The 23,166-nt window shown below is 46.1% G+C and overlaps 1 protein-coding gene across 1 annotated transcript in view; it reads right to left on the bottom strand.

The window, feature by feature from the left end:
• Window positions 1-23,166, bottom strand: part of UNC5B (unc-5 netrin receptor B) — a 145,231-nt gene that overhangs the window by 14,783 nt on the left and 107,282 nt on the right. Inside the window, exons 3-11 of the mRNA XM_067552672.1 lie at window positions 19,758-19,901; window positions 16,209-16,312; window positions 12,347-12,527; window positions 11,127-11,294; window positions 10,292-10,456; window positions 6,010-6,042; window positions 3,083-3,277; window positions 990-1,379; window positions 214-301 (exon numbers count right to left, since the gene is read on the bottom strand). Coding sequence (XP_067408773.1) covers window positions 214-301; window positions 990-1,379; window positions 3,083-3,277; window positions 6,010-6,042; window positions 10,292-10,456; window positions 11,127-11,294; window positions 12,347-12,527; window positions 16,209-16,312; window positions 19,758-19,901 — 1,468 coding nt within the window. The remainder of the gene's footprint in view (window positions 1-213; window positions 302-989; window positions 1,380-3,082; window positions 3,278-6,009; window positions 6,043-10,291; window positions 10,457-11,126; window positions 11,295-12,346; window positions 12,528-16,208; window positions 16,313-19,757; window positions 19,902-23,166) is intronic.

Genomic DNA, 23,166 nt, shown 5'->3' on the forward strand with positions numbered 1-23,166 from the left:
TGAAGGAGCCATGAAGAGAGAAGACAGGAAAAGATACAGATGGAGTGTGGTTAGGCATGAGGCCTGGTTCAAGTAAAGAAGCAAGGGAGAGAGTAGCAGGAAATGAGAGCTGAGATGCAGGATGGTGCAGAGGAAATTAAGATATACTATCTCCTTCAGGTGATAGTTAAGGTGATGGCAGATCGGAGTAGGCTGTACAGTACATCTACTTACAGAGTGTTTTCTGCCTTGTTGATCATCAGGTACATTTCGTAGAACTTCCCCTGAGGGATTGCTCCGTGAGGCACCAGCAGACTCACTCCTAGTGGAAAGAAAATAAAAGGGGGAGGGATTCTTCACAGAAAAGAAATGATGAATGAAACCCCCCCCAGGACAGCCAGTTTCCTCCTGAGTTAATTTCAAATGGTGGGAACACTGTGCAAACTGAACTGCGGGCCTCACTTGGGTGCAGACAATGGTGTGAGAGCTTGAGACCGCCTGCTGTTTTAACCCAAAGCTTCCCAGAATCTGGGATTGCTGCTGCAAGTCAGATATCACGGTGTTGAACATTTATCAGAAGCGGGTACCTTCTTAGGGACCAGCAGTTGGGTAAGACCCGTGAGCTGTAAACTGGCACTTGTGGTAAAATGATCACATGTTGGGTTTATTTCAGCTACTGGCACAGAAGTGCAGGGGGGAACGGACTCTCTTTCTCCATTGCTCTCCAACAGTTTACAGGTGGAGTAACAAAAATTCAAATGATGGTCACCTCACAGTGGAGACCAGTTCCCATCCATTCTATCTTAGGCAGACACTCAGGTCGGCAGCGTAATGGAATTCTCAGTAGACAGGGATATTCGGATGCATCTTTCATTCCTAATCAGCACCACACTGTCATTAAAACCAGAGGCAAACATCACAAGGCCTCATCATTCAGCTATAAGTAGCTGACGTTAGAGAGCATTTGGGACAGCAGCAATGACAGCTGCTCCGCCCAACCTGGCGCTTACCTGTGTCCGGGATAGTGAGCTTTCCTCCCAAACAGCCAAACGTCCCAGTGGTACTGTTCCCAGGCTCCTGGGGCAAGGTAAGGAGATGCTGAGAGCCCACCGTCTTGTTCCTTATGTTCATAAAATGATTGTCCCTGGCACTGTCCCCTGGGTAGGTGCCCACGGGCACTGCCCCAAGCAGGTCTGCTCCATCATTCAGCCTGGGGGAGGAGGACGCTGTGGAGGAGTTGTACACTTTGATCTTTAGGTTTGGCAGTGGGTCAAGTAATGGGGAGTTGGTCATTGGGATCTTGTCAGAGGAATCCTGCAAGGCGTACATCGGGCCCCGGTACACACCGGCATTGGCTGTTAGGTCAGGCTGCACTGAAGGGTGCAACAACTGGGGATTATCTGCGAGACAAAGAAAGATGAAAAAGGCAAAAACTTCAGTAACGTGAATTTGAACATAACTCAATTTAATCAAAAGAGATCTATAGAGAAACCCCCAGTGAAACAATGGTCTCAGGATTATAAAGCAGGAGGCCGGAGCACGGACTTTGAACACATCTGTCTCCCGTTTATCAATTACTTGAAAGAAATCTGCTTGTACTGAGAACCAGGATCAACAGAATGAAGGAGAAACTGCATTATAGTGGATGTACAGAACGTTTAACAAGAAGAATCTGAACGTAATCTGCTCTCCTGTAACTCATGCAAAGGAGTTGGTACTGTGCTGAACAGTTGAAATACATTGTGTTCTCTATACTTTCTATCTGTTCTCTTTCCTTATTATGTATTATTTGTATTCCTGTTGTGCCTACAAGCTCCAATCAAGATCGAGGCCCCACTGTACGAGGTACTGTATAAACATGAGTTCATATTATCTTACTTGATTTCTTTCCTTATTTACAAACTCAGTTTAAAAATAAAATGACGTGAGTAGAGCTGGGCAAAGAATGGTAATTCCATTTTGTAAGGATTTCCATATTTTGAATCCCCCCCGATTTAGAATTAAACCCCAAACTTTCAAAGTTCTTCATAAAAGGGCACGCGTTGGGGTCCCAGAGCCAGGACTGGTGGGGCTACCCTGGAAGCCCTGGGGTCACCAACTCGGGGGCAGTCTACCTGGCTGGCTGCCCTGAGGCTGCAGGTGGGGCTGGGGAGCTGGTAAGAAATCAGGCAGATTTCAAAGACTGCCTGGTTTCTGGAGGAACTTCATTGAAATGAAACGTTTCATCAAGATGGTTCTGATTTTGACAAATCAGCACATTCCAACAAAGAACTGTTTTGTCAGAATTTTTTCCAACCAGCTCTACCTGCGAACTTGTCTATTCCTTCAGTTCACGGCCTACGGGATCCTGAAGACTTGATGCACCCTCTGTCTCCCTTGAGATTTAGTGGGCAGGAATCAAATGGAATCTCATTTTTCAGGTCAGTGTGCAGGGCAGACAGAAATCTCTCTCTCATGGGTACTGTTGTATTTATAGATAAAGAATTGAATGGACGAAGAAAATGCTTCCAACAGCTCAGAGTTAGTGGGACCTATTGCCTATTTCAGATAGTTTTGGGGGCAATTTCATGCCAATGAAAGGTGCCAGATTGATAGGCATGAAGACTGAAGTTCTCTGTTTGCCCACAAAGCTGGTACAGTGCAGGAAGTGGAAATGCAAGTTTCCCCACACTGCCCTGGGGGATAATCTGGTCTCTGGAAATTTCTGCAGAGACTTCCAATAAAGGTGCAGTGGTGGCTTTGGTGAAGTGGGCAATGGAACCCCTTACACACGGCTTCGCTCTCTTTTGTTTTATGAAGAACACACACAAAACAAACTTCTATATACAAAGGTTTTTGGCATCATGGATTCTTTAGTACTGGGAGCACTGACTGTGGCTCTCACACAGGAAGGCAATGGGAAGATGAGAAGTTTAACTCACCTCTCCAAGCTGGGTAATAACTGAACTCCCCTCACACTAGATGATAGAAGTGGCCTATTCTTCCCCTAACTCTGAGTCCCTTTACTTTGGTTTCCCCTTCCTCCCTCACACTCCTTCCTCAGGGGAATCAAAGATACTGCTGGATGTGCAATAAAGGAGCAGGCCAGCTGCTTTCTTCTTACCGTGCCTGGATGTCTTGAAGTTCACTGGGTGAAAGCCCCCAGTCAGGGCAGCTGAGGAGTCTGTGATGTCAGTGTCGAAATCCCGGCAGCTGCGTCGGTACACAACTATCCCGATGGCCATCAGGATGACGATGAAAACAAAGATGGCCACAACTAGGCCAGCATACAGGGCCACATCTCCCGTGGTTTCCAGCACTAGGGGAGAGAAATGAGAAAAGGAAACCTGAAGAAATGGGGGCTTTGTATGAATCTGCAGTCAGAACTGTACCACCCACAGTTGGATCCCTGCATGATCAACCTGCTGTCTTTGCACAAAAGACACCACTAATTCTAGGATTAACCCAAGCTTTAAGGAAATGCTGATTGGGAGGCAGAGGTGGCACAACAAGGTAACAGATGGGTTCAAAGTGTAGTCCAAAAGTGAGAGCAACGTGTTGGATATACATATACGTATGTCAAAAATCAAGAGAGTCACAGTTTGTGTGTATATATAGACACAAACACACACTCACATGCAGTGTGACTCGATCTTTGGGTTCCCCTGGTCCCTGGTCCAGGGAGAAGGAAGAAATCTGCCTTGAAAGAAGATACATATGTACATGGAAGATGATGGTGAGTTAATAGGTTAGTGCATGGAGAGATGCCATAAAGTGATTACTGGGCATTCTTCCATCTGTTCCCATCTCAAACCAGTAGATGTGTCAGCTCAGAGAAGGAAAGTACAAACTGCTCCAGAATGGTTTCTCTGGTGATTTGACACCTAAGCCAATCCGTGTCAGGTGAGCCTGGGAATGTAGGTTGTTAGGATTGGGGAAACTTGAATCAGGCCTCTGTCACTGCCTGCTGTTAAACTTCCTTCCTTTCATTCTTCAATAGCAAATTAAACCCTATTTTATCCAGGGTATTTGCTCCCTTGATTTCAAATGAGTGGGGACCCTTTACATAGCTCCGATTCCACCCCCTGCCAAGGGAAGGAATTCAAACTCCCCAAGGATTCTGCTGCATCAGTGTCTTGCCTCCAGCATATTTTAGTGTCAAAGCCAGGATCTGCACCCACCACTGACTGGTGTCATGTGCTTGGCATCAGGCCATATTACAGAATCAGATGCTGCTGTCTCTGAAACATACACACGTGTCTTATTTGAACATTGCCTCCAGGAAAATTACTCCAGAAACATCAAACATCTTGGCCTGAACACTCATGCTCTCTAGCTTACCCCCCTTTTCTTTTGTTTTCTTTCCTGATGTCCAGGGTGCTCTTAGATTATGTTTAGTTTAACTTTGTGGTTTCTAACCTGTACAGGGCCTGGGCCAGCTAGATGGATCAGAACCAACATCAGTTTGTTAGGATTATTTTTATTTTTGGGGCCGATTTGTCTGTGTGTATGGGGATGAGGGTGCTCTCAGGAGAATTCCTTCTGCCGGGGGTTTACAGGAACATTCCAGTTTGATGGCAGGGGAATAGCTGGGAACTTACAGTCACAAAAAACCAGAAAGACCCAAAGTGTTTGCAACTCCACCTTTTGTAGAAGGATGTTTGCACAGAGATTGCCAAGAGAGATAGGACACCCTCCATCCTAGGCTCCCACCCAGCACTAGCTACAGTTGAAATGAACTGCATCTGTCTCCCAGCTGAAAAATGTTAATATACCACAAGGATTTCAGAACTGCAGTGTATTCCAAAATCCTTCCAATCTGTGGGAAGAATCTATTTACATGTGTTAAATTAATTATCTTCATGGAATGCTAATCAATGTTTTATGTTCTGCACCTTTTGAAGGATCACACACTATCAAACCTCACAATGCTGACATGACTGGGGGAGGTAGTGGCATAAGAGGGAAGTAAACAAAACAGCCACATTAGAGTCTGTTTTACTGAAATCCTGGGAGAGAAAACAAATCATTGGTCAAATGGAAAAGGACAAAACTGGCAAGGAAAGAAGTTTGCAGTGTGGTTGTTGTTGTGTTGGCCCCAGGATATGAGACAGACAAGACAGGTGAGGTAATATCTTTTATTGGACCAACTTCTGCTGGTGGAGGGTAAAGTTTTTGAGCTACAGAGTTCTTCTTCAGGAAAGAAGTTATTTCCTAAGCTGCTATGGCTACATTACTCACAACAGGGCTAGGAAATCAAACTGTTGGAACAGGTTTTAATTGGGGGGGTAGGGAAGCAGGGGGGGGGGGGAGGAGAAGAGAAATCTAGACACTTATTCTGAAACAAAAAACAAACAAAAAAATCCAACATTTTTAATATGTATACATGTGCATGCACACGTATCCATACATACATATACATACTACGGGCAGGCCTACTTTAGAAGCGCTGCATCAGTGCAGCTGCTCCGCTGTAGCACATCTGATGGAGGTGCGCTATGCTGACAGGAAAGCGTGCTCCTGTCGGCATAATTACTGGAAGCTATGTCGACAGGAGACAGCCGACATAGCGCTGATCTGGACAGCACTTAGGTCACTGTAACTTACGTCACTCAAGGGAGTGTCTTTTTCACACCCCTGCGCAATGTATGTTAAATTGACTTAAGCGGTAGTGTAGATCTGCCCGAGGACATGCAGCCAAATTCTGTTCTCATTCATTTTGGAGTAACTTCATTGACTTCAGTTACTTTGGAGTTATTCTGTTGTAACTGAGAATAAAGTTTAGCCCATGTAAATAGAGAAATGGGTGGGTGGAATATAAGTTAAATTTCAGTCTCTCCAGCTTGATGGACTATCTGTCCCTTTAACATCTGCCGGCCCTTTGTGGCGAATTTCAATTTCTCCATCCTCCCTTGCTCATTGGAGCAACTCCACAGAGAAGCCCTTGGAGCATTCTAGTTCTAGCCTGACACCAGAGTGCTCATGGTGCACGAAAGAAAAACAAATTAATGCATCACAATGAAATAAAATGGCCATGAAATGAGGACTTACAGTGACTTTTGGGTTCGCTTAGAACTCTTTTATCTGTTAGGAAAAACAAAGTTAAAAAACAAAAGGTGAAAATGATGATGGTGATGAGGCTAATGGAAGGAAACAAAGGACAGTCATCAGCCCCAGCACACCAAGGGAAAGGGCTCCATGAAATGCAAAAACCAGGGAGTGGTTTAGAGAGAAGGGGGCGCCTTGGGCTCTTTGGAGCACCGTTAAGCCATGCAGAAGACTTGCCCATGTGGTAGCTTTAGGGAAGCAGGCTTGTAACCCCTGTAACTCCCCACCCCTGCCAGCCTGGCTGGGCTTGTTGCCCGTCCAAAGAGGCCTAAGCTGCACAACTAGAATGGCAAATTTTGATCTACATTTCCAATTGCTTCAAAGGGATGAGGGGGAGTTAGCTTCCCAAGCCCCTCCCCTCACTGCTCACCAGGGGCTTTAGGGGAGTAGAATATGCTTCTCTTGTGCCTAGCTTCCTGGTCTGACAATGGAATTCACTCCCCTCACAAGGGGTTCAACCTACAGAAGGCTCAGGCAGATTAGGCCCATGACAAAGCAGCGCCCAGTTCTCAGGTCCAGCCTCTGTCTCTTCTAGGTTGTGGTGGAGAGAGTGAGGGGTTCCCTTAGGCTCAGCCCAGCCCTGAGAAAGTCCCACTGAATTTCACTGCTGTTTTAATGAGTCCAGTTCCCCAGGGAGAACCATTAATTTGGTTAAAACCAGTGATTCCCTCCCTTTGGTTGTTCTTTTAGTTGGCACTCCCTTGTGATGATCTGAGAGAAGAGTACTCCGGTTCTTTACCCATCTCCCCACTTGCCATGCCCTAGCACAGTTATGCCACCTTCTCCTCCTCTCTCCATTCTTCTTCTTTCCCATCTCTCATCCCATTTTTTCCCCCTTTGCTTGTTTTCCACTCTAATTCTTCTGCTTATTCCCTTGGGTTTCTTTCCCCCCCCGTCTATCCCCTTCTCCTGCTCATCAGATGGCTACATGCTCCTGCAGTGCGGAGGAGCCTCCGTGTGAACTTTCAGGGCTGAGTTGAGTATTGTGTGTGCAGAAGAGAGAAGCTTGGTTGTCAGGCTACTGTCTGAGCCTGTACACGTGAGCTTGTCTCGTGGAATCTGTATTAGGGACCACCAAAGGAGTGTGTGGGAGGGGGAAGCAACTTGCAGGACATTCATAATGGGGAGGATCTGGGTTCTTGAAACCTCTCTCCTTCCTACCCCCGCTTTGTTTCTCTCCCTTCCCTCCTCGCCCACACTGGGCTTGTGCCCACCTCCTGAGGCTGGAAATCAGTGGTTGAAACATAAAATCATTGGCCTTTCACATGTTAGGCTTTGTCAAAATTATCCTTTGTCTGGTTTGCTGATTATCAAAGCTATTAGCCTTATGTAACAATAGCTTTTTCTCTCAGGGCTCATCCTCATTTAACTCCAGCTTGGACTGAAGCTTTAAGACATGAGATGAGACAGCACGATAGTTTCAGCAGCTGCAGTTGGCAATGGCCGCAATCAAACTGGCTTCTGTCAGGACGAAGGGCTCTTACTCAGACACTAGGCTGGCAAATAATGGGACAGATTCACATGGGAACCTCCCAGAGACTTTTCCTTCACACTTTTACTTCACGTTTGGACTGTCCAAGTCTGATCCAGGACGGAAGCCCCTTTTTAAGGTCACTCCTTTGATTCTGGTCTAAAGCTTGAAATTCCCAGAATAGGAACAAGTATTTGTAGCTGTTGATACATAAAAACCCTCCCCACACCTGGCAAATCCGCTATTGCAAGCTGGAGGAGTGCCCTGTCTCAATATTCCACGAATTTCTTTTCCTCTTTGAGGTGCTTTTTGCCTGTTAAGTGTTAACAGCCAGCACCAGGTTGGCACCACGCATAGCCTGATTCTGCCTGAGAGCTGGACCCGACCTCTACTGTCATGATGCCTTAATTTTCCCAGCAATGAGCTTCTACCAGGCCCAGAGGGCACCGGCTTGCAAGATGCTTCTTTGAAACCACTTCTGTGGTTCAGCCCATCCCCCTTGCTCACGGCCAACATGGATCAACACGGTGAGTTTATTTAAGATGACATGAAGACAGTCATACAGGAGGGTAGGGGTTATCATGCGCTCCTAACTCCTTCTTTAAAGCAGATTACAGCATAGGGGGCATTCAGGGTTATGCTAAGCAAACGAGCTGCAAGGCACCAAGGCAGATATTGCCATAGAACAAGCAGGTGGCAGCACTGGCACTATTCCTGGCTGTTAAGCAGACAAAAGAGGAAACATTAATACTCTCTAAAGCGGGTTTTTCTTGTAGTACTTTCCCCAGGTTTCTAACTGGGACCATTCCATGGCTGCTGGTTAGGAGTGAGGTGAGTCCAAGGAATTCCACCTGGATTGTCCCATGAAATGGATCAGACTCATTTCCACACAGACACCTAGAATAGGCTTGTATTTCAGATTATTCAATTTAGATCCCAAATGGGGATTTAGATGCCAAATGGGGTAAATGTCCAAGCCCTTTTCCACTCTATCTGAATTCTAGAGGTTTAAAGCAGAGGCGTTTTAAAGACGTCAGGTTTTCTGCTTCATGCCAGGCCCTGGGACATAGACTTTTTAATAACAATTGATTTAAAGAAAAAACTAAACAATAATTTAAAAAAACCCAATCTTTCCTCGCTGGGGATTTAGGTCATAAATGAAATGAGTTTGCTGAGTCTTGCTCATCACCACGACACAAACATTGCATGAAGCCTGATCCCGCTAGGTCCTGAGCACTTTCAACTCTCACTGAAATCCGAAGAGAGATGCGGGCGCTCAGCACTCCGCACCTTGCGGAACTGCATCAGCTTTGGGAGTGGGTGACAATTTCTGTTAGAGCAAGAGCCAGGTTCAGGATGGGAACACCCAAGAGTTCTGCCACCACCTGTCACGTCAGTGAAGTACAATGATCAGAGGTGAAACCTGCACTGTTGAATAAATGAGCCTCTCGTCACTGCCAAATGGTCCCCTTTTCTGTGGCGCTAAATGGAACTTTCCTCCCATGGAAAGTCAAGCTGCATATTCAACCCTTCCCGGGCCTGTGGGTGACAGGCAGCACCTGGTCTGCTCAGGAGAGGCCTGTGTTTCAATACTTATGACTCAAGAAGCTCGTGTGTGGACATGCAGAGTGGAAAAATTATACAGAGGAGCCACAAAGAAAATCTAGGATTGTAACTACCCCTTCATCTCTTCTACCACAGGCAACATTCACTGATTTTTTTTTCATGAGAGCCCTCGTGCTTTTTTTAAGGTGAATGGACCCAGTAGTGATGGAAACTGATGTCTTGCGTTTATACGCACGGGCCTGGAAGCTGCAGTGTACACTCCCCTGCCAGGGAGAGGTTACCTGGGCCAGGGATGACAGGCATTTTGCTTTCTTTTAGCAGCTCATTCCTAGGTCCTTCCATAGCAGGGAGCACACTGCCAAATGTTCTTAATGAGAATGTCTCCAGTGAGGTTTAGGATGCCTGAGCTAAGACCCACTGCACTCGTGTCAACTAGATTTGAAGCCAGGTGCCACAGGTAAAAGGCTGGTGCTTCATCTAGTGACCCTTGCAGTCCACTTGCCATCAGTGTTTTGGAGCTGTATTGACTGGCCCATTCTAACAGTATCGAACCTTCAGGTTTGCAAGTAGCCTAGCGAGGCTCCCGCTGGGCTGTGGGGGGAGAAGGGGACTGGTCAACAGGTGGGGAGTCCAGTAATGGGTCTTAAGAACATAACCCACATCCACCTAAATGAGCATGTCTAACGCCGTGAATAACCTTCATTTCCTTTGAGTTAAAGGGCATTGTGCATCTTGCTGTCACTGCCTCTCTCTGTCAGCTGTGTGCTGTGCAGCACTGCAATCAGAATCCATTCCAGATGGGCTTGGACAGCCAGTCTGGAATTTCCTAGTGGTTGTCAGATGTAAAAAGCGTATGAGGTCGGCTATACCGTCAGACAGGCAGAGAGCAACCCTGATCTATTATTTCACTTGCAGTAAGAGGGCCTATAATGAGTTTGGGTTTCTGGGGCCACCGGGAATGAACTCTAGGGGCATCCCCTGGGAAGAGATGAACTTGCGCTGGAGTTCTGTGTCCACCCGTAATGGGAGACCTGGTATAACGCCTGCTGCCTAGACAAAGCAGAACAAACCCTTCAGTTTGCAATGTCTTCCCTTCTAATCAACCCTTTTAGCATTTTTTCTTGTGGTTGTCCCTTTCCTCCCTCTCCCTCCCTACTATGTCATCCCCCAACTGGCTCACTCACTCACTTTGCATGCACAGGCCATCGGTGCAGTTTTTGGAATCCAGCAATACCCCACTGCAGTCCTTGCCTCCATTTTTCGGGGAGGGGGCAGTGCATTCCCGGCTCCTCCAGTGCGTGCACTCTGTGCTGCAGGCTGACCACTTGCTCCACTCTGTCCAGGCTCCATCTACTGCGTTCCAGGAAAGAAAGAGAGAGAGAGAGACAATTAATTAGAGGACTTGGAGGAAGGAGCAGTGAGATTTGAAGGAGTATATACAGGAGCCACTTGGCTTTTCTAACCCTAACAGATAACAACCCAAAGGAACCCTAGGATGAGGCAGCTGCTGCTCAACCTCAGAACTGGGAGGTTAAGCCATTACAGAAATGCAGGTCTGAATTGGCTTTAACTGCTTGAACAGCTGAGAACTGGAAGTTCATCTCACTGGTGACTTGTTCTCTAGATAGCAGGGCAGGCAAAAAAAGGCTTTGGTAGGTCATTTGGGAGAAGGGCAATCTAGAAACAGAGTGGGTGCACCAGCCTAGGTACTCCAGGGAGTCCCATGGCAAGCCCAGTCCTGCAGTGGCCTCGGCAATGTACGATGCATGGCTGCTCTCACTTCTTGGACCTTCCGTTTTCACAGCCCATAACAAGCATTTTCACCAGGGCCAAAGTCACTTTGGAAGGAGGCTGCTCTGAGACACATGCCCCTTGACCCCTTGCAGATGCCCCTCCACAACACACCCCGCCTTCCCTAGCCCTTGGGCAGCACTAGAGACGTTGCTGAACTGTACAATCCAAAGAGGGGAGCACACACCCATGTTTCTAGCTGGCCTCAGGCTCTTGCATGAATTGCCCTTACCTGGGCACATCGTGGTACAGGCGATTTTCTGGAAGGGCTGCCCCTCACAGAAGGCGCCGCCATTGAGAGGTGCTGGGTTGGTGCAGCTCCGAGTGCGCTTCTGCCAGCCCCGGCCACAGCGGTTGTTGCATGGAGACCATTCTGACCAGGTGGACCAGCCGCCATTCACTGAGCACAGAGAAGGAAATAGGAACGAACATGCTGCTTAAAACCCAGAGCCCAGGAGTAACACTCATACTTGTGCCACAGAACCAGTCCAGCCACTTTCATCCTCTCCCTCCCTGGCAGTCACTACAGCCAACAGGGAAGGCTGCAGGTGGCACTAACACTACAGTTCCATGGACCTGCCAGGAGGGGTCACTAAACAAGATTAGAGTGGTACCTACTCTTTTCCAGCGCTCTAGACTGATCGACACCAGCCAATCACCAAGCTCCTTTAATCTTGCACACACCATTCATAATGCTCTCCAGCGAATAAGCATGCGCCTTCTATCTGAGGGCCTCCCAACACCACATGGTTGAAAAAGCAGAACATTTTTTAAATGATCATGGTTTCTCATCTGGCTGGAGCTGCTCTGATCTAACTCAGCTGAGCTGGCCCAGGAGTTTTAACTTCACAAATATTTTTGACTTGGAGAGCTTTTCAGTGGGATAGAGCAGAAAATGGCAAGTACTTCACTCCAGAAATTGAATGGTGACAGATTTATGGGTTTTGCTTGGACTTTTACCCTTTCGTTGTGGTTCACCATGGTTTACACCCTCCGAGTTTTGCTTTTGGTTTCTGATATCTGAAACTCAAAGCAAAACTCAGCCGAATCCAGCATTTCATCTGGTTCCCTGAAAAACTTGTTCAGGTTTGCTTATAGGATGCAGCCCAGCTCCACTTGAAACTGACAGGTTTGTACCAAAACTAGCAACTAAGCAACTAAGCAACCAAGCAAGTTTTTCTCCCCACCCCCTCGTAATTTCAGATTTGCTTTCAAAAGCCTAATAAACTTTAGTACTAGTGTATTCCAATTCAAGAGCCTCCTTCAGTTCAAGAGGTCTGTGTTTCTGGTGCAGAATGGCATGAGTTTTACACTTTATGTCATGCGTGTGCTTTAGCTGACGACTCTGGTACTTTTACAAATGCAGCCACAGATAATCACATTAGGTTCCCCTTGGCTTGTGGACCCCCACTATCGCTAATGCCTGCATTCACAAGAACAAATGATCAGTACCATAGACGATGACAGTGGCTGTGGTGCTCCGGCGTTTAGCCACAATGTTCTTGGCCACGCAGGTATAGTTGGCGGTGTCTGAAAGCCTGGCCTGCTTGATTATTAGATTATAATCTATGGTTATCAGGAAGTTGGTGTCTTGGGTGGTGTCAATTATATCCTCGTTCCTCAGCCACTCCACCTAGAAAGGCAGACAAAAAGGGAGAAAGAAGGAGAGGAAAGAAAAGATAGAGAAGAAAAAGGGAGATGGAAGGGTTGGGAAAGTTAGAAAAAGAAAACAAAGGAGAAAAAAGAGAGAGGCAATTAGTTATCATCATGAGAAAGCAAGATTACAGTGTTGAATATCCAGAAATCACATGGCAAAATCTCTGAGAACACCACTCAAAATCCATCCTTGCGCCTGCAGGAAAAGAATTGTAAATAGCTGGGTGAGTGAGTGAGGGAGTGAGTGAAAAGGTGGCCTCAACAGTCCCACTCATTGCACAGGATGAGAGACGGGGCAGGTGTACTAACAGGTGGCCAAAGAGATGTGAAGCACACTGGCTCTTTCCCCTAGCACATAATGAATTCTGGCCAGTGGGTGCAGGGATGAACAGACAATGAACATGGGATGTGGCTAACAGGAGTGGGGGCAAAGGCTAGGAAAGAAAACATAACACCATATTCCCTCTACAGTGCTTGCTTACAAATGGTGTAAGCAGGGTGTAAACCAAATCAGGGCGCAGCTACTTTAATTACACAAGAAGAACCTTGCACGGGTGTGATAAGGAAAACTACAGAGAAGGCAATTTGATTGACACACAGAAGGAGATGAGCAGGAATAGGATTCAAAGGGGGTAGGGGCGGGATGGCCTTTGAAGTTGAAGCTAGACAAATTCAGACTGGAAATATGGTCTACATTTTTAACAGTGAGGGTGATTAACCACAGGAACCATTTACCAAGGGTCGTGGTGGATTCTCCATCACTGGCAACTTTTAAATCAAGACTGGATGTGTCTCTAAAAGCTCTGCTCTAGGAATCATTTATGGCCTGTGTTCTACAGGAGGTCAGAGTGGATGATCACAATGGTCCCTTCTGGCTTTAGAATCTATGAATCAGAACTAGGAGTGAGCAAGGTATAGCCCCATGCAGCGTGATGTCATCATGCAGCGCCTCAGTGTGTCCATTGCAGGGACTGGTTTCCCCTGGTGGTCACACTGAGTATGAGCTGGCACATCTCCTTGCAAAGCACTCAGAAGTCCTGCCAATCAGGGGAGGGGAAGTTGCTCCATGAGATGCAGCAATCAGGCCCTGCTAACCACGGATGCCTTTGCTCACTTTGCCCAGTTGTTGCCTTTACCTTTGTCTGCTTTAGCATTTGCAGCATCACGTCTAGGCAGTCTGCACTCTAGCTCTTCCCCACACTGGTGGAGTTGGGGTAATATATCCACCTTCAGAGGAGACAACTGAGTGCACACTGCATATCCCACTTGGCTTGTAGTGTTGTTGATTTGTTTCTGCTGTAAACTAGTGGAGGCTACTTGGGAGGGCTGTGTGTAAACTGTGTGTGACTAAGAGCATGTGTGCTTTTTTCTGAGAGAATTCTATATGTAGGAGTGTGAGATCCCAGTGTTGTTGTTGCCACAGTCAACAAATTCCATGCAAGAATGAGGCTTGAGTTGCCTGGAGAGATGCTGACAGTATGAGGCATATCAGTTTTGTTTTCCCACTCAAGAACAGGGACAGAATCCCACCGCACCCACTACCTCCTCTACAAGATGGACTGGTTGGACCACTTTATTGCTGTTTCTACCAGAGATGACAGGTCATAGCTTATCACACACAAAGAGCGCTGATGGCGATGCTAATGGTACTGCACTGAGATACTGGGACAAGGAGGGAAAGGTGACTGGCCTTGTGCAAGGCCCTGCCATGCTAGGAGACTCCATGAACTTTGCAGGCCCCACTCACTCATTTTTACCCACAGTGTTTAAACAAGTCATTCTGTGCTTTCCTTTCTTCCAGATCAGTCCTGCAAGTGGTTAATGGCAGATGAGGTATACAGGAGGGAGGCATGGGCTGAACAGGTGTTGAGGTTAAGTGTGTTATTAGATGTCAGAATAACAGATCCACTGCCCAAAATAAACAATTTTGCTGAATAATGGAAGCTGACGGCCTATGTGAGGCCATCCATCATGGCCCCAATCCATCTGCAAAGATCTGTCTAGTCTGTCTCATATGCCCTCTCCCTTGCTCCGCACTGGAACTTAATTGGCAAATGACTGAGGTGTGAGCAATCCCAGCTGGAACGGTAAAGGTGTTGCAAGGAACAACAGGGAAGTTGTGAGTGCTGGGGGTTGAACAGAGTTTGGGGGAGGCCACATCTCCAAAAGTGCTTAGAAGATGCTTGTGCTGTTTTATTAATGGATCACGATGGTAAATGTAGCAAGCTAGCTAGCTAGCAATTTTTCACCTTCGTGATCAGACCTCATTGAAACCACAGCTGCATCCAACTGAGGGAAACAGGGAAGGCAGCTGGGATGGGCTGGTTACAAATTGCCAGTAAATTCCTCGACTCTTTGATTAAAGATAAACAAAAACCACAGCAGGAAAAGGGGCTGGACAGTAAAATCCATAACAGAAAGCTGTGTGCCTGCTAAAACTGGCAAGATACAAGCTATGCCAGGAGCTTTATAAAAGCTATTCCACCATCTGCCTCCAGAAAGTGGAAAGATGTTTCCAGCACCTACAGGTGCTCTCAGAAACAAACCAGCAGCTCTCACAAATCTAAGAGGGTGGAGTTTCTCCATATTAGCACCCACCAGGACCGCCATAAACAGGGACTGCAGGTAGGAAAGGAAATGTGCTGGGGACTGCAGGAGTGCTTTCATGACTCAGCCTGTATTTTGTGTGTGTGTTTTGTGCTGGGGGGGCTGGGAACTGGGCACTGAAACGGTGTCACTCTTGCTGGGGCAGGGAAGTCTGCCTTACTGGGCCAGTCTAGCCCATTACGTCCCGGGGTAACAGCCAAGTGAGGGCAGGCATTCCCCAGGGTTTTCTGCCAAGGGAGGGCAGCTCTAGTAAACTGCCGAGGCGTGTCTCAGAGCCAGATGGCCACAGGCTCCTCAGAGGATGCGGTAAATCAGCACATCCCTTTGCTGATCGAACCATGCTCCATCCCCTGCCAGTGCTGCCCATTTTGGCCCATTTGCTGCTGATTGACTGAAGGGCCCCAGTGGAGAGGAGATGGTACCGCTTTTCCTGTAGTAATTCCCCGCTAGGAAGAGGGCTGTGTGCTGCTGAGGGTCATCCGCCAGGATCAGCGTCAATGGAAAATCTGGTCTATTTAGGCACAGACACCAGGGGAAATAGCTGTTCTAAAAGGTATGAGCATCAGTGGTGTTCTGAGAGGAGTTGGAGGGGACCATGCCCCTGGGCGCTGGCCTGGGGAGGGGCGCCAGCCAGGCCCTTCTCAGAGGAGCCGCCCCCTGTCGCAGGCAGCCAGGGTGTCCTTCCAGCCCCTCCATCCCGCACTGGGTGCAAGGAGAGAGCCGCGGGGACCAGAACCCATCACAGCCACCCTCCCCCCGCTACCAGGCAGCTCCCACCATCCTCACAATGGGGGGAGAGCAGGACACAGGCCCGCAGACAACCACTCCCCCACATGGGGTGTTGTTGCCGCTGCCGACGGAGGGTGTGGGAGCACTGCTGACTGGAGGGGGAAGGGGGTGCCAATGTAAGTATGGCCCGGTGCTGGAGACCCACAGTACGCCACTGATGAGCACTCAGGTGAGTAGAGTTTTTCTTGTGGGAGTAAAGCACATCCTGGCACCTCGGGCCAGCTCTGCTGTTGGGTGGTGTGAGAGAGAGTGTGCAGCCTACCTCTGCCGTTGGCACCCCCTCCGGCGGGCGGCACTGCAGTAACACCTCATGTTCCAGTGGAACCTCTTTCCCTAGAGGCTCCTGGTCAAAGTTCTTCCTCAGGTCTGGGAAAGAAAAATGAGCCCAAGTGTTATCAGCCAGTGACAGGAATGGAGCAACCTACAAACTTTGGGGTACCAGGGAAATAAATCTATCAAGAGTTCATTGTAACTTAGCCTGCTGACCAGCCCACTCAGAATTCCCAGGGATTTCCTGTCTACCACCTCCACCCCCACTCTTCTTTCCGGTTATCACTACTATCTGCCCCACCCCAACTAGCTGGGCTCTTTCTATCCCAGATGATCCTTGGCAATGTCAGAACTGTTGTTTCCCAGGTGCTTACTTGTCTTCTGGATGGAATCATATTCCAGCAAAAAGAGGCCAAGTCTGCCAAAGGATGTCTCAGAACAAGGGCTGCCATCCCCTTGCTCACAGACAAAACATGTTTTTGAGTGCTTTCCCATCCCTGAAATGCAATTCACTCTCCTTCCCTGAATGAACTGTTCAGAGTATGCAGCACGGGGAACATACTGGTCCGCTATTGCTGGAGCGACATGTTCCTGCCTGGAAACTTCACATTCTTTAATCAAAATCATCCAAAATAAAGAAGTCTGTGTTTCAGAAGGGGAACCATTGAAATATGGGCTTGCTGCTTTGCTGCACTAGTGAAAAGAGGGACCGAGCATATGGCAGTGCATGCCGGAGCAGCTTGATCCTGGGGAGTGAGGTACAATTAGGAACTGGAACTCAGGGTGACTCTCTCTTAGCCGTGCGGTTCCAGGCTGCGTCTCAGCACGATGCATTTTGAGGAAACCCATGGGCCAGATTCTCGAAAGAGCTCAGCCCCAAAAGGCTCCAGCTGAAGCACCGAAATGGGACACAACATTTTCAAAAGGGCTCCCAGTTAAGCCCCTAAGTGAAGTGGTCAGATTTTCTAAAGGGCCCATCTCCCAGGAACTCCCAGAAAATCTGGCCCTGTGGCTTTTCCATTCATCACATGTAAGATGCATTTTTTTCCTAAGTGAATTATACATAAATATTGTACGTGTTAACATTTGGAGTGATAGAATATGCAATCACACAGAAGGACGTATGGGACCTAATATGAAAGAGGTCATATATTACAGAGCTCATACATATGTACTATAAGTAACATGCTATCCGTGGGCCTAATTCTGCCATCCTTACATTAAGTAGCACCTTACTTCAGGAATAACCCCACTGACATGACTGGCACCACTTGCATAGCAAAGAACTACTCATCGTGAGGGAGGACAGCAGAACTGGGCCTTATGTATATGGAACGCATATGTACTTACTCATGATCATATGGGATGTTAAAAGAGAGAGGACAAGCAGCCCAATATAGCACCATGTGAAGGCATACTGTACACTCCTGGGCCAAGCTCAGCACAGCAGTGAAAAAGGAGCAACAGATACTAGTCCTTCCCTTCCTCACTAGATGGCACTGCAATCCATGGGAATTGCTTCCCACAAACATTGCTCCAACTAGAGCTAAATGAGGTTGGGCACCAATTTTTTTTGTCGCTCTCCTCCTTCCCTCCCCCCAACGTTTTTATGGGGTGTAGGACGAGCACAGGCTGACCGCCACAGGGCTACTTCATGAAAAGCAGAGGTACATTAGCAGATGTCACTGAGCTGGGATCCAATCTGGAAAGGAGATAAGAGAAGGCTTTTCATGCAGCCTCAAAGCAGGCAAGTTAAAGAAAATGTACTGCATGTTCCTAAGGAAGAGCCAGCTTCTTTGTCTTCTCTCTTTTTTTTTTTTTTTTGCAGCTGTGGCCTTGCTCTGTCAACTGAGAGCAGGAACCATCACTTTGTATCAAAACTGACTTGAAGGCTGAGAACATTTTAGTTACTGTAGCAGGAGAGGAAGCAACTGCTACAGTAAAAGCAGCAGAACAGTTTTCATCCTAAATAGCCCTGTTTTCCATCCCTCCCAGTCTTCTGGAAGAAAGGCAGCACTGCACATGTGCGCACAGCTCATGCAGCTGCCTCATGGAAAGGTACAAAGGGGCTACAGTATCCTCTGTAAAGTCTGCAGGAGGGAAGCCCACTAAGGCCTGGTCTGCACTTAAAACTTTGGCTGATCTATGGCACTCAGGAGTGTGAGACAGCCACACCACCAAGCAACGTAGCTATGCCTACCTAACCCACAGTGTAGATGCAGCTAGGTCCATGGAAGAATTCTTCCACCATTGGTCGGGGAGGTGATGTACCTACAGCGACAGAAAAACCTCTTCCGTCAGCGTAGGCTGCGTCTACATGATGGTGTGGGTGCTGGCAGTTCTACAGCACTATAGCTATGGCATTATAGTTCTCATAGTGTAGATATGGTCTAAGATGCACCTAGGAGCTCTGCAGATGGGGAAAGGTGCATATTGCCTTCCTCAGCTGCGTAGCTCCTAGGGCATGCAGGGAAGGAGCTCCCTCACACAAGCTGTACAGAGTGCAACTGTAAAACATTCTTTAAGTAGGTTTCCATATGGACTTTCAATATTCAGCACAACACATCTATAGTGAAGCATCTTTAATCACAGAACAACTTCCCCGTTGGCAGAACAGAAATTTCCACATTGCAATGCATTGTTTCCTTGTCAAGAGAATCACCTCTTACAGCCTTTGGGTGGCAGAACAGGCCAATTGTAGAGTTCTCCCACCCTAAGAATGCATGAGCTATTCACTTGGTAAAGGAACCAACACAGGAGGACAACAAGGGATGTAGGATTTAAAGTTGCTGAATCAGGCAAATCACCTCTGTGGCTGAAGTGCTAACTTGTCAGGCTGCTAAAAATAATGAAGCACCATGTAAGTACTGAGCATGTTGAAAGTGCTAAACAAACATTAACTCGTTAATTACCACAACTTTCCTGTGACACAGGTGAGTTTATTCCAATGTACGGGTGAGAACACAGGCACAGAGAGAAGGTGTCACACAGTGAGTCGATGGTAGAGCTGGGAACAATGCTCAGGAGTTCCTGGCCTTAATGCTGTACTGTAACCACTAGACAACACTGACCCCTCTCCACTAAATCCAACAGGTGTGGCTGGGGTGGAGTGATGGGGGAATATGGCTCTGCCACGCTGAGTGCATCCCACTAACTAGCTCATAAAATGGGAGTGAAGTTAGCATCAACCTCAGTGGTCATCATAGATAAACTTGATCATGCTGGCAGCCACTGGGAAAGGAGGAGACATGGGACTATACAGGGAGGAAACCATCCGGCTCCAGAATGAGTGAGGAGAGATTCTGTCCCTGCTTTGATGCCTGGAATGGGGGAGGGAACCTCTAGAAGTTTAAGCAATAATAAAAAAACCCTACAGACTGTCAAATGCATAAACCTGTTAGCCCTTCTGCCAAGAAATCCCCACAAGGGTAGATGAGAAGGATTTCCCATGCAGGGTGTGGGGACAGGCTGGCAAGAAAGGAACAAGTGTCAGAGACAGGGGCAGGGGCGGTGATGAATGAGAAGTGTGTGTTACACTTACACGCTATCCGGACGTAGGCCCTTCGGCTTTTCGTGGTCCCAGCAGAGCTCCAGGCCACACACTGACACCAGTAATCTTCTAAACCAAAGAGCTCCTCAACCTGCTGCCGGGAGACCTCGATCTGGACCTCCCGCACCAGCATCCCTGGAAGGAGAGAAAAAACCCGAGGGTTAATGTGGCCAGAGTGCTGAACTTTATGAAATAAACTGTATGTGGAAGTGTAATGTGTGTGCACATGTATTCACACACACATACACTGATTGAAGAGGGAGGAAAATTATGGTCCTGCAGCTCAAAAAAGGAGCTTGATGGTGGGATGTAAAGCTTCAGAATAAAAGCCTTATCACCCTCTGGAGGTCACTTTTTTGCTATTTTTCACTACCAAATATAAACGCAGACAATATACATTTTATGGTACCCTTAATAACAATGATGCATTTGACAGGGCAGAAACAACCCCTTCTTCATGAGGCAGTCCCCTCCTCTATTCCTCTGCAACCAATTCTTCTCTTGTGCCATCTTCTTTTTAAGGGCTTAATCCAGATTCTGGTCCATGCCAGGATTCCCTCCACACATACAGTGTTTTAAAGGTGATAGACACCATGTTTCTGGATGTGCTGGTGGTTCTGCCGCATTGCCATTAGAGGGTTTTAAAAAACTCATCTAAAAAACAAATAAGTTGAATATCTGGAGTTCTTACCACCACCATACACTATTAAAACTGAAAGATTTTAAAACATCTCATTTGCTTTTTACTGATTCTTGCTTGTTTACTTTTTACATTTCACCCAGGCAGGGCAATGAAAGTGAAGTAGTCAATTTCACTTTTGTTTCTAGCCAGGTTCTTGCCAAGTTACCTTCCAGGGTTTTATGCACTGCCACAATACTGAAAAGGATGGGTTCCAAAACAAAGCAGGGAATGTTTAAATCCAAACAAAGAAACCTCTTTCCATTGGAATTTTTTTTTTTTTTTTAATTCCACACACACATTTCTATTGATCTTGCTTTAGGTACCGTTAAACCTTATTTCTACACAGACTGAACATTATGTCTCAATCAGCCTGACAATGTCCCTTTAAAGTGCCTGTCTGCAGCTGAGAAGGACACTTGGACTTATTAAAGCTCCGATGATGCACATGGTGCCATCACACCCAGCAAAGAGGCCGTGAAGGCACAATGTGGTTTGGAAATAAATCACGTGACTGTTGATGTTTGGTAGTGAAGTGAGGTGGCAAGAACAATATGTCATCCCCTCAAAGTCTGAGGGAGAGAAATGGCCACTGAGAGAAGGAGATGAAAGAGGGAGGCGAGGGCTCTGTCTCTTAGGCTGAGAAACACAATCTAGTTGAATCAAACAGGGTCATGGCAAGTAGGTCAACTTCAGAGACTAGTCTGGTCACGTGAACATGCCTTAGCCAGGTGGACTGTGTTTAGCCATTCTAGGACGTGAAAACTTATATGGAGAGTCACTATCAGGCTCAAACTTGTTTAAAATAAAGCACCAGTTACTATCTGTATGGACTAAGGGATCTATTGCCCCAACAATACCAGACATCAATACTTTATCATTTCTGTTTTTTCGTACAAACCTAAATCACATCTACATCACAGTAAACAATAAAGGGAAAACTTATTTTAGTAGGTGTCCCACCCCTGGAGAAATACATAGAACACTCTCCTCCTCATATCTATTGTTGAAGAAAAAACCATCAAGGAATGATTTCCGATTTTCACAACATATTCTATACATGTATCCTTCTCTTAGTCTGAACTGAGGAAGATGCTTTGTTCAAAATTTGTAGTGCCCTTTTTATAATTCTTTCCTAATATATTTCTAATTAAAATTTTGATTAAATTATTTCCATCAATGCAATTTCAAATTATTTTTACCACTTTTCTATAGAAAAAAAATGAGGCACTTGAAACAAAGATTTCCCATGGGAAAAAAATTTTAGGGAAGAAGGGAAAAAAAGCCAAGATGTTCATAAGTGACTAATATTTTGGATGCCAAGATTCTTGAATGCTCCCACCTTTACACACTTTAAAGAATCTGATTTTCAGAGGGTGGTGCTCAGCACTTTCTGAAAATCAGACTCTTTAAAGTCACTCCATCAGGCACTTGAGAAGTGAGATATTTCCAAATTACTAGTTACCTTTCAAAAATCTTGGCCATATTGTTTAAAACCACATAAAAGAGGGGTTATAGCTTTAAACTGCCATGTTAGAACTTGAAACAATCAAGCTGAACAAGACAACTAGAACTAAGACTTTATGCATATTAGTAGTGTCAAGTTAACACTTATATGTCCTGTTCCCCATGACCATTTAAATGGTGAGCAACTTTCTAACATAGCTGCTAACACAGATGTTACCTATTTTTCTGTCTCAATTATTATTGTCTGGTTTGGCTTATTTTAGCTTTTTCCACATAAAACGTATTAAGATACATACGAAACATTATAAAGTATGTTTAGTTCAACTAAATTCATCATAAAAGTTATTATTCAAAGCCCATATTTCTGATCTTTAGCTAAGGACATTGTGTTGCAGTTGTTCTATCAATGCATAGTGGACAACTAATATGTATGCTGTTAGCATGACTGGCCATCTTGATTCCAGCTTCTTTTCTCAGGATGGACAGGTAAGCCAGCTGCACTTATTTTTATTACAGAGGTGCAGCATTATTTCTATATTAAAGTTGGATCCAGTTTTTCACCTATAGCTGCAATTCAATCTCAAAGTCAAGAACAAAGTATTTCTTCTCCACATTTATAGCACATAATTTGTCAGTGAATATTGGATTTTCTGTGAACTGTCAACTAAATCTGTTACTTCATTCACGAGTTCAAATTAATTACAATTGGAACCTTTAAGAATTTTTTCCCCAATGTCAGAAAGTTTTCCAGACCCCTTTTTCTCATAAAATGACAGATTTTTATCCTTCAGACTTTTCATATAGTTAAAACTCAATGCCAGACACCTTCAAATATGCTTCTGAAGAAATTAGGTTCTTCTAATTAAGCAAAATTATTAGCAGTTTTTCCTATGTTTTCCATTATATCAACAGCATTCCCTTACCCAAAATGGTAGCCACTTCCCATGTTATGAATATTGAGATGTAACAATTTTATGAAAACTGTAGGTAACCAGTCAGTAGGGGGGCAGTTATTGTATATTGGGGTTCTTAGAATTTCCTATGTAACAGATTGATCTAATTTATATTGGGGGCAGTGGAATGTTTATTATATGTCCATAATGCTCAAATATCATAGGATCAGTGCATGAAGGCCATGTAATGGTTTCCCAGATAAGAATGCCTAAGCACACAATGGGGCAAAGTGTTAGCTCCAATGATCCAATCTCAATCAGTTGCAAACTTTGTTTTGCCACTGCATGGAATTACCAGATC

The sequence above is a fragment of the Emydura macquarii genome, unplaced genomic scaffold (assembly GCF_026122565.2).
Source record: "Emydura macquarii macquarii isolate MOO-44397 ecotype Brisbane River unplaced genomic scaffold, CSIRO-AGI_Emac_v2 contig_1390, whole genome shotgun sequence".
NCBI lineage: Eukaryota > Metazoa > Chordata > Testudines > Chelidae > Emydura > Emydura macquarii.